This window comes from Megascapheus bottae, chromosome 3 (genome assembly GCF_031878675.1).
Source record: "Megascapheus bottae isolate mThoBot1 chromosome 3, mThoBot2.hap1, whole genome shotgun sequence".
NCBI classification, from domain to species: Eukaryota; Metazoa; Chordata; class Mammalia; order Rodentia; family Geomyidae; genus Megascapheus; species Megascapheus bottae.
In genome coordinates this window covers 36305333-36319708 of record NC_143511.1, presented here as the reverse complement: position 1 = coordinate 36319708, position 14376 = coordinate 36305333, and the positions used below count along the sequence as shown (strand labels likewise).

At 48.4% G+C, this 14376-nt stretch overlaps 1 protein-coding gene across 11 annotated transcripts in view; it reads left to right on the top strand.

Annotated features, from left to right (window-relative positions):
- Positions 1 to 14376, top strand: part of Wnk2 (WNK lysine deficient protein kinase 2) — a 120208-nt gene that overhangs the window by 61947 nt on the left and 43885 nt on the right. For all 11 annotated transcript variants that reach the window (XM_090329908.1, XM_090329903.1, XM_090329902.1 and 8 more), the window contains exons 8-12: positions 2312 to 2603; positions 7515 to 7714; positions 10939 to 11091; positions 11568 to 11759; positions 13264 to 13899. In XM_090329908.1, the coding sequence (XP_090186034.1) occupies positions 2312 to 2603; positions 7515 to 7714; positions 10939 to 11091; positions 11568 to 11759; positions 13264 to 13899 (1473 nt within the window). The remainder of the gene's footprint in view (positions 1 to 2311; positions 2604 to 7514; positions 7715 to 10938; positions 11092 to 11567; positions 11760 to 13263; positions 13900 to 14376) is intronic.

Below are 14376 nucleotides of genomic sequence, written 5' to 3'. Positions count from 1 at the left end.
CAAAACATCCATGGCAAGAGCATCAGGCCAGGTCACATGGCCCCTTGACCCTTCAGTCCCTTGACCTCTGTGGTCTGACCCTGAGGGAGAACCCAGGCTTAACCCAGGCTTCTCTCTGAAGTATAACATGCTCAATGAGGCTATGCATCTATGGGAATCTCACAGCAGGGCTGTGTTCTCACCATGTCCAGCCTAGGGGCACATGGTATTGTCTGTCTCATTTTGCAAGATGTTTATTCTGGGGGACATCTCCATGTGGGTCACTCTCACCTTTGTATTTGATGGATGTCTCTTGGAAGGTGTTTTGAAACTGCGTAACTATCCATTGTTTACCAACCTTCCTGTTCACTTACTTCTATTATCTCTGCACAGCATAGTATTTCTGCATTATTCAATAGGTTGTCCTGTATGCATGAACTGTCTGTGTGTGTGGAATGCTCTGGCCGGTACAGTTCCAGAATCAGGGGCTGCCTAAGGCTCCTCATGAGGTACAGTGAAGTGTGGGCCAGGGTTCTGGGTTCAGACCAGACTGACAGGAGACTCAGTTCGCTGATAAGTAATCTGCAGAGAGAAGCTCACGATGTGGATCTCCTGGAGCAATAATGCCTGAGAGAAAAGAAAGGAAGGAAAGAGAAAGAAAAAAAGAGCAGAACAGAGAGGAGACCAAACCTAATGCTCACAGGGACACCTTTCTGCTTCTACAGATGATTTGCACTCAGATGCACTATGCATGTCAGAGATTTAGGAAATGTCCTTCCAAACAATCATCATATTGCCTGCTTATTTTGATGCTCAGATGTCCTAGATTTGCCAACTGATGGCCCTAGCACTGGCTCCCATGTCACTTAGCACGTCCCAGTCATTCCCTGAGCATATCAGTTCCTGGGTTTGGCTTATCCTCCTCCTTTTCTTGCCCGGCTTGGAGTCACTGATCTTTGCAGCAGCTCTGGTTTCCTATTATAGCATGTGGGACTGTGGATGCTTGTTGCTCCTGGGAGCTCAGGGTAGATAGAGTTCACAAGGACACACCTATCTAGTACTTACACACACACACACACACACACACACACACACACACACACACGCGCGCGCACACACTTAAACACTCATATACAAATAAATGCTATCTGTGATCATGTGACTTTATGTCTGTCCTGAAGACCTCCTTGGTAGCTTTGGTTCCCACCATCAGTCTCTGATCTAGACTCCTGCTTTCCAACATGGGAGAAGGCTGGCTGCTCCATTCTTCATGTATATTATTGTCTGATCAGTCTTGAATGGTCACTGCTATCTAGCTGTGCTGTGCTGGGTGCTCTCCTGACTCCCATACCAAAAGGCTCCCTGAATGGTGCTGCCCCGTTCTCCCAGAAGGTCTACCCAGCATCTTCAGGACTGAGGTCCTCAGGAAGGGAAGGGAAAGGAAAGAAGGCCAGGTGGACTTGGCATCTTAGTTCAGTTGAGTTTTCATGTATTGTGGTCATCGGCTTCCATCCAGCTAGAGCAGCCTCTTCCACAGGCCTCTTTGTTTTCAGAAAGTGGTGTTCAGCCATGAATATTCTTAGCAGGCTCATGGGGCTTCCCAGAGGTCTTTTTTTTTGGGGGGGGTGGATCATGGGGCTTGAACTCGACCTGGGCGCTGCCCCTGAGCTTTCCAGCTCAAGGCTACCACCCTACCCTTGAGCCAAGTCCCTCTTCCCATTTTCTAGAGGTTAATTGGAGATAAGAGTCTCAGGTCCTTTTGTGCCCAGGCTGGCTTTGAACCTTGATCCTCAAATCTCAGCCTCCTGAGTAGCTAGGGTTACAGGCATGAGCTATTGTGCCTGACCAGCCTAAAGGTCTTTGACAGTGTTTTCTGTGGTAAATGGATCTTTAGAGGAAATGGAAGCATGGTTCAAGTGGTAGGATGTCTGCCTAGAAAGCAGGAGGCCCTGAGTTCAAACCCTAATACCATACACACACTGAGAATTAGGGTTTTGCTGGGCACTAGTGTACAGAGCACTGCTCTCCTGACACAGTTTGTTTAGACGTTTCTCCCCTTAGAAGGGGGGTTAGGGCCTGGCAGGGCACCCAGCTGATATTCTAGAAGCCAGCCCTATGGATTTCAGTAGAAGCTAGAGAGTAAAGGATAGGAGGAAAGTGGTTGATTACTCCTTGGTAACAAGAGCAACACTTTAGGGGCACTGAGTGGCCCCTCAAGGAAAGGACCCCACAAGCAGGAGCCCATAGTATAGATAGCATGGTTAATCCCAGGCAATGTGGCATACAGGCAGGAACATCAGTCCCTGAAACACTGATAAGGCCATCTTTGCAGATCGACTCTGGGTTCTTCCATGAGAGTGATGTGAAGATTGTGGCCAAGTCCATCCGTGACCGAGTGGCACTGATCCAGTGGCGGCGTGAGAGGATTTGGCCTGCGCTGCAGTCCCAGGAGCCAAAGGAGTCTGGCAGCCCTGACAAGACCAGGGGCCCACCAGCACCCCTGCAGGTCCAGGTGACATACCATTCACAGACCGGACAGCCTGGGCAGCCGGAGCCTGAGGAGCCTGAAGCTGACCAGCACCTCCTTCCCCCTACGCTACCAGCCAGCGCCACTTCCTTGGCCTGTGAGTACATGTGATGGAGTCACTAGAACTCGTTGTTTCCCCTTCTCCCACCCAGTGCAATCAGCTGTAGGGCAAAGAAAAGTGTCTTCACCCTTCATTAGAATGCTTCATGAGAGAGACAGGTCAGTGTAGTGCAGCCTGTGGTGAGCTTTCAGCTGTCCTCATGTAGCTGGGATATGGCTTCCAGCTGCAGGTAGGCCCCAGGAACTCTGGCTGGGTTCCCATTCCCAGGGCCTGGCTCACTTCCTGTAGCCCCACTGGAGCGAGGGCACATCATGATCTTTGGAAGAGAGTATTTCCTGGGGTGTTTGGATCAGTAGATGATCCCCAAGTGCTAGGGCACACAGATGCTGATTCATTGGCTGGTTAGGGCCTCTTCTCACAGTGCACCCTTTACAGATGTGTGTAATAGGTTGAATGTTGTTCCAGAGAAGGGATTATGACTCTCCTATGTCTTCCACGACAATCTGATTTCAGGCGCTTGGTGTTTGGCTTGTCAAATCGGATGTGGTCAAATATGTTCAGAGCTTATGAGGCTGATCCAGCCAGGCCTATCCTGGCTTCCCACTGTGAAGGCTGATTCCTTTTCCTATCACAGGGGAAGAGTCCTGGGCCTGATGGAGGGGTTAGGGAATTTGAGGCTCAGGTGGGGTACTGTGCCCAAGTCCTTTGAGGAGACATCTGTGCCATGGACAGAGAATGCTGATGACTTGGCTTGTAGTGTTTTCCACTGGGATTTTCCATCCTTGATAGTGTCCTTCTAGTGGAAAGCCTGGAAGACCTTTTGTGCATTTTCAAGGGTGTGTAGCCAGTGCATTGGGAGTTGTTTTGAAGCAGGCTTTATCGAAGTCCATTTTAAGAGGATCTGGAGTCTTCCCCCTGGTAGGCAGAAAAATGTCCTGCATCTGGTCTCATTCATCAATGAGCTGAGGATGGGGAATGTCACATGACTCTATCCGTTCCTATTGGAGTAGAATTTAGAGTCCAGTGACCCAGGGCAGGGCAGTATTTCAGGTTCTTCATGTGGAAAGATTCAAACGGTTTATTTAATATGAATGTCCTTCATTTACATTAAAGTAGCTTAGGTTATATAAAATTTGGCAAGCAATCCAAACCTAAAAGAGATTTGGTACAACACCTGCCTGCTTCACTCTAAGTAGCTTTGGTTTGCTATGGAGAATGTTGCTATGTCATCGCTCTGTTTTCTGACTTCTAAAAAATTAAGAATAGCACAATTTTTGGTGAAACAACATTTTCCATAATGAACAGGCAACTACATACTTTAGAATAATAATTGTTTAAGCAATTTCAAAGATGGGAGTTTGGGACCATGACATGCTCTGCTGGTAGTCAGATATAAGTCAGTTATGATTCACTATGAGAAAAATCCCATGGAGATAATGGAGTAGCCAATCAGTTCTTGTCAGATGTGGGCTTTCTCTTGGCAAACAAACTTCCTGGCTGGCACAATACCCATGGGCCATGTATAGAGACTAGGTTCAGCCTTCTCTAAGTGTTTTTACTCAATTATTGTATTTTTTTTAAATATAGAGACACTATCATTTAGTAAAGTAATCAAAGAGGGGCCAGTAGTAGAGGGTTTGCCTAGCATGCACAAAGACCCGGGTTCGATTCCTTGGTACTATATACTTAGAAAAAAGCTGGAAGTGGTGCTGAGGGTCAAGTGGTAGAGCTCTAGCCTTGAGAAGGTCCAAGGACAGTGCTCAGGCCCTGAGCTCAAGCTCAGGACTGGCAAAAAAAAAAAATCAGTCTAGGTAGATACTGGTGGCCCACAGCTGTAATCCTAGCTAAGAGCTGAGGATTGTGGTTCAAAGCCACCCTGGGTAGTAAAGTCTATTAAACTCTTAAATCTCCATTATCAGAAAACGGAAGGGGAGCTGTGGCTAGAGCACTAGCCTTGAGGGAAAGAGCTCAGGGACAGCATCCAGACCCTGAGTTCAAGTCCTGCCACCAGGAAAAAAAATCTAAAAGTCCATAGGTGCATAGCATGTCTCTTAACTGTTCTTTCAGAGGCCAATTAAAGCACTTGTTGGAGGTCTTTTAACTGTCCTTTCAGAGATAATTGACATGTGATTGTCCATATATGGGCATATACACATGCATGAAAGATAAACATACATGGGGCTGGAAGTTTGGCCTACTGGGAGAGTGCTTGCCTAGCATGCGCAAAGATCCAGGTTTGATTCCTTGGTGTCACATATATAGAAAAAAAAGCTGGAAGTGGTGCTGTGGCTCAAGTGGTAGAGCTCTAGTCTTGAGAAAGCCCAAGGACAGTGTCCAGGCCCTGAGTTCAAGTGCCAGGACTGGAAACAAAGTGATAAACATACGTATCTATATACACACAAACTATATGCATGTATACACACATATGTGCCCTATGCATATACACACCCGTATATGATTACATTTCAAAGTGTGTTATGTCCATTGATGATTTAAACAAAATAAAGGGTAAGTCTACTTGGCTTTGCATTAAAACAATTTTCCCAGGGACTAATTAATCAGAACTTATTTGAGAGCTATGCAAAACCCCTCCCTGCCCTGAACATGAACGAGCTCTCCATGTGTGCACGCATGGAAACACACGTGTTTGCGCATGTATCAGCACAATCTTGCATGCATATCTGGGTAGGCACATACACACATGTATATTTCCATATCTGTTCTGCAGTGGATAGCACCCCTCATGTGCCCTTCCGCATTTTGTGCTGGCCTCTGCTGCCTTTATTCTCCCATCCTGGGTATTTTATAATGGCTGGCTATGCTATGTCTTCTGGTGAGCTGTGGAGGATGCCAGACATACATATTATCTGAGTAAAAGCTACTCAAATTCTTTTTTTGGAGGGGAGTCCTTTATTTTCTAGTCCTGGGGATTGAACCCACTACTAGATGTTGCACTTGCTAGGCAAGTGTTTTTGCCACTGAACTACTTCCCAAACCCAGACACACATTCTTATATTGAAAGATGAAACACTGGCTCACTTTTCATGCTTCTCCTGTGTGTCTTTCTGTTAGCAGTCCTGACCAAACTCATTGAGTGGCGTTCACTGACACAACACCTAAGCAGCTGAGGACTGCAACAGCGCAGCTTGCCAGCGGGTCCCAAAATGACTTCTAAAGTCAATTTTAATTGTACAAGTAATAAACACAATTACTTCCAACCTATAAAATGCTGTACCTAACATCTAAAAGTTGTTCCACTTGAAGCTTGTTAGGCTGTATGCATTCTTCCCCCTGTTCCTCCTTGCTTCCTGTTTGTCTAGGTAGAAATGACCTCATTAATGACCAGTTGGTTCATTAAAAATCACAGCCACTTGTCTAATGGGTTTTGCTCAATTAAACATCGGCATTTCTTATGCCTTCCTAGGTTCAAATAAGTTCTGATTAATCAGTCCCTGGGAAAATTGTTTTAATGCAAAGCCAACAAGACTTACACTTTACTTTGTTTAAACCATCAATGGACATAATATAGTACTTTGAAAAATATCCTCATAAAAAATAAATTGGTTTTTATACGTGGCAAATCCTCATGCTTATGGCTTTTGGAATCTGGGAGCAGTAAACCATTTCTGACAGGTGTCCAATTTTTACTTCTTACTGGTGAGATCACACAGGCAGACTGATTTCTCAGGCATTTTTGATGAGATAAGCCTGTGAGCTGTAGGAAGCCGTTCCTGCCTGCAAAGGTACAGGCAGGTCTGCACTGAGTTCTAGGTTATTGAGCCTCGTCTATGTGAGGCTGGCCTCTGGGGAGCCTGTCTGGGGTAGGGAATAGATGCATAGTGGATGCAGCTCTCTCTAGGCTTCCTTGTGGGGGTCAAGGAAGGGCTTACTTTCCAGCCAAGGTTTGTGATCCCATCCTTCCAGGATAGGCTTTTACCACATGTGTGAAGGTACTCAGAGTCTAGGGACTCACCCCTTTATCAGACAGGATGATAATTGTTTCTTCTACAACTGAAATATTAGCTCCTCCTTCTCCTCCTCCTGCTCCTTCTCCTCCTCTTCCGTGTGTGTGTGTGTGTGCCAGTACTGGGATTGGAATTCAGTGCCTCAAACTCTCATTTGGCTTTTTTACTCCAGGCTGTTGCTCTACCACCCGAACCACAGCTCCAATTCTGGCTTTTTTGCTGGTAGACTTTCTTGCCTGAACTGGCTTCTCATTAAGAGTCTCAAATCTCAGCTTCTCAAGTAGCTAGGATTACAGGTGTGAGCCATTAGTGCTTCCCTCCCACCCCCTCTACCCCCCCACCCCCGCCACCACATCCTCCCCCAGTCCTGGTACTTGAACCCAGGGCCTGAATGCTATCTTTGAGATTTTTGTTGTTGTTGTTCAAGGCCAGTGCTCTACCACTTGAGCCACAGCACCACTTCCAGGTTTTTCTGTATATGTGGTACTGAGGAATTGAATTCATGGCTTCTTCACACATGCTAGGCAAACACTCTACCACTAGGCCACACTCCCCTCCCCCACCTTAAAAAAATTTACTATAACATTTCTACAGTCTCCTAAGCCCTCTTGCACCTTTAAGAGCTAGAATGCTTGCTTAGTGTCAGCATTCTAGGTTCTGCCCCTGAGCACGAGGGTGGGCAGGGAAGGGTGGTGTCTACTTCCTGGGCGGGTTGGTGACAACATGCCCATTCTGGCATCTGTGCAGCTCTGACATCAGGCTGTGGCAGAGTTGGGGCACAGGTGTGGCTCCTCCCTACTGCTCTGTAGCAGGTAGTCGTTTAAACAACATGTAGGTATTATTCATGTAAAGTGGAGAAACAACCTAGCTCTTGTTCTGTAGAAGAAAATATAGGAACAAGCCATTTATCTGGGTGCAAATTTGTATGTTGGGGTGGCATTAAATATATACATTCACTAAGTCATGACTTTGTCCTTCCCAGCTGACAGTACCTTTGACAGCGGCCAGGGCTCCACCGTGTATTCAGACTCACAGAGCAGCCAGCAGAGCATGGTCTTGGGCTCCCTTGTGGACACGGCTCCAGGCCCAGCTGCTTGCGTGTGCAGCCCCCCTGTGAGCGAGGGTCCTGGCCTGACACACAGCCTGCCCTCACTGGGGGCCTTCCAGCAGCCCGCTGCTACGGTGAGTTTGAGAGCTACCCCTGGCCTTGACCTCTCGGCTTCCTTATCTGAGGGCCCTGGGAGACTCAGTTCATGAGTGCCATCCAGAATATGGAGTGTAATCAAGTTTAAAATAGGTCTGTAGTCAGTTCCTGGTCATACTGCCCTGTGGAGACTGGCAGAAGCAAGACTTTGCCAGAAGCTAAGCACTAGACTTCTTACCTACCAGATAAGCCAGCTGCCTGACACCTATAATCCTAGCTATTCTGGAGGTTGAGATCTGAGGATCATACAGACAGGAAAGTCCTTGAGACTCTTATCTCCAATTAATCACAGAAAGCTGGAAGTAGAATTGTGTCTCAAGTTGTAAAGTGCTAGCCATGAGCAAAAGATGCTTAGGAACAGGGCCTCGGCCCAGAGTTCAAGCCCCAGGACCAATGCAAAAAAGAAGAGGAAATGCATATCAAGAGATGGACCTGAGAAGCATCCAAGGTTTAGGGAACTATAATAGAACCAACCCAGATTCATCCCAGGACAGGAGCTGGTGGTCACTGTCCAAATATACAGATGCTTGGAGCCTGCCCACCCAGGCATGGGCTTGAGGCATAGTCTCAGACAGTCCCCAAGATAATGGAAATGCATTTTTGTAATAATGAAGCTCTAGACTCAACCTGACCATCCAGCTTCAAGAAGGGATGTAAAAGAATGTCTGGTTCTTCTCCCCCACGTAGTGATAGCCATTGAAAGTCTGCTTTGAAAAACTAGGTCAAATCATGGTGGGGGTGGGAGGAAGAAAGCTCCACACTGTGAGGATGCCTGTGAAGTGACGTGTAGGATCTGAGAAAGTAGAAAAGGGGTCACACTGGGCATCTAGTGTTTGATTTTTTTGCTCTAGTGTTGACTTTTGTCCTTTAATATATATATATATATGTATGTATGTATATATGAAGCAAAGCAATTGCCCACTTCACAGACCCATGTACTTAGCTGTAAAGAATTTGCCTGTGACCTGGGTGAGGGAGCTGAGTCCGCAGAGAGTGGTTTAGAGCCTACCCTGTGGCTCAACTCTGCCTTCACTCCTCCCTTGGAGCTGTTGTGTTAGTTGTCATTTACACACTTTTTCTGGGGTAGCTTCTTCTTGGTGCTGGGTGAGTTTGCATGCTATGGTCTCTGTGCCTTGCACATGGTCTCTTCCACCTCGGTGTACATGGAAAGTACGTGTATGTACATTGAAAGGACCTGGAGCAGTCTCTTTGGAAAAGCAATCAAAGCTCTTGGATGTGTCTACCTTTGCTATCCAGAGCCCCAAGACATTTACAGTTTTGTTTCTTTCACCTAGTAAAGTGAAGTATAACTTTAAATGTCTGAAAGAGCTCATATAGGAAAGGCAACATGCTCTCCCAGAGCGTGGTTCCTGCAGGAATTATCCAAGCAAGGTCTGAGCTGGAATGTTTTGTCAGATCTTGTACCTTCCAATCCTGATTAGGGTTCCTCATGGCACTAGCTGCCTGGGTCTTCCCTGGACTGGATTTTGCTTGTGAACTTTTGTTGATACACCTGATTTCATCATCTGTCTATAACTCAAGGGGTGGGAGACTCAGGGCAGAGCTCTTTCTCCTTTCTCCCTGTGTATTAATACTAAGATTTTGAACACAGCATGGAGGCCTAGAAGGGGCTCCAGGTGTGCTAAGGGCTTTCTTTGCTCTCCTTTTCTCGGGGGAAAATAGACTAGGAGAAGGAGGAAGAAGAGAAGAAGAAAAGGAGAACCACTAGAAATGAAAGGCTATTCATTTATCTAAGGCCACCTGAGCTGTACATGGTAGCCAGCAGATGAATAGTCTGGCCTGGTTGGGGGACAGTGGCTTCAGGTACATCCAGGATGTACTTGATCCCAACTCAGGCCTGCGTTTTCTGCCTCACCCTCTCATAACTTATTGGCTGTGAAAGAGAAAGGGAGAGTGGTTTTGAAAATCTTGCTCTTGTGCCATCCAGATGACCTGAGAGAACCTTCACTGTGAACTGTGAGCCCTGCTTCCAAAGCCTCAGACTTGCCTACTCCCTTCTCACATTCCAGAAAGGCACTCTAGAAATATTGCATTTTGCATCACTGCAGAAAAAGGGGACCCTTATAGAATAAGATCTCATGACATAATTGTACCCCCAAATTAACAGATTTTTGAGCCGACTATGGGTGGCTCACACTTACAATTTTAGCTACTCAGGAAGCTGAGATTTGAGGACTACGGTTTGGAGGCAGCTGGAACAAGATTTCAAGTAACACCAAAAAGCTAGAAGTGGAGTTGTGGCTCAAGAAGTAGAATGCCAATCTTTTTTTTTTTCTTTTTTTGGTGGTTGTAGGGCTTGAACTCAGGGCCTAGGTGCTATACCTGAGCTCTTCTGCTCAAGGCTGGTGCTCTGTCACTTTGAGACACTGCACCACTTCCAGCTTTTAAGTGGTTAATTGGAGATAAGAGTTTCACACAGATTTTTCTGCCCTAACTGGCTTCTAACCATGATGCTCAGATAGCAGCCTCTAGAATAGCTAGAATTGCAGGCTCAGCCACCAGTGCCTGGCTTAGTATGCCAATCTTGAGCAAGAAAGTTAAGGGACAAGGCTTAGGGCCCTGAGGTCAAGACCCAGTACTGACATAAAAAAAAAAAAATCAAATTAGCTACAGTTCCTTAATAACATCTAGATATTCAGACTCTCCTTGGCTACCCCATTTAGGCAGCTTCTGGTGATATAGGCTGCTGTTCTGTCTGTGGCCCCATTTTTCTTTCCCAGTAGTAGAGTCTTAGAGGACCATGCCTTGTTGCAGGCTTTCCTGTGCCAATTTTAACCCCCCGCCCCGCCCCCGTCTCCTGTGTGTCTTGCTGCCTTCCCCAGAGTGCTGTTTCCATTTTCCCATATTGTGTGAATTAGCCATATGAATTCATCTATCTTAGTCATTAGTATGAGTCACATAGTCTATAGCCCAGCCTGTGTTCTAAGGAACTCTTCTCCATGGTTCTGTAGAAATCTTGTGGTGATCTTTTCTCACAGTTGTGTAATAACTCCATGGGTTTTGTATTCTAGCACATTCTTTGGCTAGGAATTCTGACTCCATGGCTTTTGAGCATTGTTATTGACACCCCAGGACCACCACACTTGGCTTCTGCCTGGAAACAAGGTTCCTAATGGGGGGTGGGCATAGGGATGCCAGGATCTGAGGACAGCTGCTGAAGGTGGTCCTGCCTTATCCACAGCCTGGCCTGTCTGTGGGCTCCGTCCCACCCCCTGCCCGCCCTCCACTCCTCCAACATTTCCCAGAGCCTACGATGAGCTTTGCCCCTGTGCTGCCACCACCCAGTGCCCCCATGCCCACAGGACCGTGCCAGCCAGCACCCCCTGCCCAGCAGGTAAGTGTGGTAACTCCTAAGGGCCCTTTGAATTGTCTGTCACTTCAGGTGGTCAGCCCAGCCATCCCTGGGACAGGTCTGTGAGCACTGCTGAAGGCTTGGCTTGCACTCCATAAAGCTCCTGGGGTCTCTGGTGTGGATGGGGGCGGGGGAGAGTTCACGTGTGCATGTGGTGTTTAGGGATCCGAGAACTTATGTGAAGAAAGCTCTGGTTACCCAGGATATTTATGCCAGCTCTGCCATATCCCTGGCTTCAGACTAGCAGGAGACTGGTGGTCTGTGTGAGATTGTGTGAATGAGGCATTGTCAGTGTGTATTTCTATGTGCAGATGTGATACGTGTGTGAGTGTACAGTTGTGCAGATGTGTGTGAGCCCGTGAGCCTGAGTGTGTAAAGGTGAGTGTGGATTCTCTCATTTCTAAGCACAGTGTCCTGCCTCAGCAGGCTGGGGATCTAAGGCCCGCTTCTCTTTCCAGCTGCCTGCTATGGCCCAGCCTCCAACCTTGCCACAGGTTCTGGCACCACAGCCCCTGGGCACTATCCAGCCGGTACCCCCCCACCTGCCTCCATACTTGGCTTCGACCTCCCAGGTGGTGGCCCCTGCTCAGCTGAAGCCCCTCCAGATGCCACAGCCACCACTGCAACCACTGGCACAAGTCCCTCCTCAGGTACCTCTGGTCTATAGCCTGCCCAACCTGGAAGAGTGTAGGCACGTCTGCATGTGACCTGGATATATAAAACTGGGGCGATAGGCCCAATAGCATGATACAAACCCCCGGTCACATGCATTGGGCTACCCTGGTGACAACCATGGCAGCTCAAAGAATGTAGAGGCCCCAAGGATAACCTCGGCTGGGTTGCCCTCCAGCCTCACCTTCTCACCCTGAGAGGCCTTTCTCCCAGGCTGCAAGGCCTCTAGGCATGAGTGGTAGATATAGGAAGTTCCTCAGAAAAGGAGGGAGGGAGAGAGAGCAACTGTTAATCTCAATGTCCAGTACATAGTCCAGGTATATCCAGAGTGGAGACAAGTCACAAGGGCAAGAGTCACCATGCACCAACTAAGTGGGACACAGACAGTGGGCAGGCTTATTTCAGTTGACTGTTCATCCTATGAAGGTATACAAGATCAGGCCAAGGTGGCTCCCGGGAGGTCTAATAGCCAGCTGGGATTAGCGTTTACTGTAGGAAAAGCTAACCTTCAAAGCTGAACTTGAGTGTCTCATGATATCTTTAGGTGGTCTATAAGCACTGACACCCGGCAGCATGACTGGCACAGATCCCAGTCAAAGTTGGGCAATGCCAACTCATGGCAACCATGACAGACTTGGTTGATGGGGATGGATTGTGATTTTGGTGATAAGACAGAAATGGGCCTCGTTCTACAGCAATCTCCTGTGGGATAAAAGGATGTTCCTCTGTTAGAGCCCACCTAGAAGATTCTTTTATGTCAGCCATTACGTACTGACCTTTGAGGCACCAATTTGGATCAGCTCAGGAATCTCATTAAGTCATCATCTGGCTTATTGGTTATGATATTTAGCTACTTTTCAAGTGGGTGGCAGCAGATTTGTGCAATTTTTTGCTGCGTTTTAATTGCATGAAGGCGTATATGCAGTGCTGCTCATGAACATGCACAGAAACACAGTATTTTAGAGATATCCCTAAATATGAGTGCTAAATGCACAAGGTCAGTTACCGGCTATTTCCAGGAAGTTTATTGCTCTCTGGAAGGTTCTCCTGCTGTTGGGAGGCTAAATTCCATGGGAGTGTCAGCTCAGTCAGCAAAGGGGCTCCACTGAGACCCCTCCAAGGGTTTAGGTTTCAGTGGAATTTCAGATACCTGGGTTTCATAGTTCTGCCATGGCTACTGGAAGATGCCAGACCATCTTCAGAGCCGAGTAGTCACTCTGACTTCTCCTGTCTGAGCAACACCTAGCTCTCTCAGCGTCACCGTGCAGCCTGTCAGGGGTGTGGACATAGGGAGTCCACTCTATGTTAGTGTCAGTGAGTGCATCCAGGTCATGTCCAGACTGGTCAGATTGCCTTTTGCATTAGGGTCTTGGAGGCAGAGCTGTGGTCCCCCTCATTGCACTGTTCTCCCTGACTATTCAGGTGCCCTGAGCAAGGGACTCTATGGGGATTAAAACTAACATGCTGCTGTGTCTATTTCAGATGCCTCCAATGCCTGTGGTTCCCCCCATTACCCCTTTGGCGGGAATTGATAGCCTCCCTCAGGCCCTCACTGACATGCCGGCTGCAAATGTGGCCCCTGTGCCACCACCTCAGTATTTCTCTCCCGCTGTGATCTTGCCAAGTCTCACCACCTCCCTGCCCGCATCCCCAGCCTTGCCACTGCAGGCAGTCAAACTGCCCCATCCCCCTGGAGCGCCTCTGACTGTGCCCTGCCAGACCATCGTGCCAAATGCACCAGCCACCATCCCTCTACTGGCTGTGGCCCCACAGGGTGTTGCTGCCCTGTCCATCCATCCTGCAGTGGCCCAGCTCCCAGCCCAGCTTCCGGCCCAGCTCCCAGCCCAGCTCCCAGCCCAGCTCCCAGCCCAGCTCCCAGCCCAGCTTCCTGCCCAGCTCCCTGCCCAGCTCCCTGCCCAGTTGCCAGCCCAGCCAGTGTATCCAGCAGCCTTCCCACAGATGGCACCTGGAGACATCCCACCTTCCCCCCACCACACGGTGCAGAGCTTACGGGCCACCCCTCCACAGACGGTGCCGCCTGTGCCTCCCCAGCCCCTCCAGCCTGGCATCACCCATCTGCCCGAGCAGGCTGCTCCGGCTGCCACCTCAGGGAGCCAGGTAATTCACCTGTAGGGCCTGGGTCTGCCTCCTGGCACCTAGAAACTCTCTGGACCAGCTTCAGGGGACACTTGGGCTGCTTCCTTCACTGAGCCTTGGATCCTAATAACCAGGGGACAGAAGGGTATTTTGGGGCTGGTAAGTAGATAGCTCTGTCCTCTGGTTGTCCCTGCTTTAAAGAGGTGAGTCAGAAGCTGAGGCTAAAGCCAGATACAAAAGTTCTACCTCCTTAGAAGCTGTGTGAACATCAAGGTGACTGATGAGTTATGCCACCCTACAATGCCTACAAGCCAGCAGTTGCCCTTCGTGTGGCTGGGGGTTCCCTTGCCCCAACTCATGCTGGTCCTGGAAAGTAGCCCATCACCTGTGTAGTTCCCTTTATGAGTGCCAAACTTCCATGCATCTGAAGTCAGCCTCTCCCAGAGCACCTTGCAAGAGTGAGGGAAGGTGACATCCCCCTCATAACAGAGAGGAAAG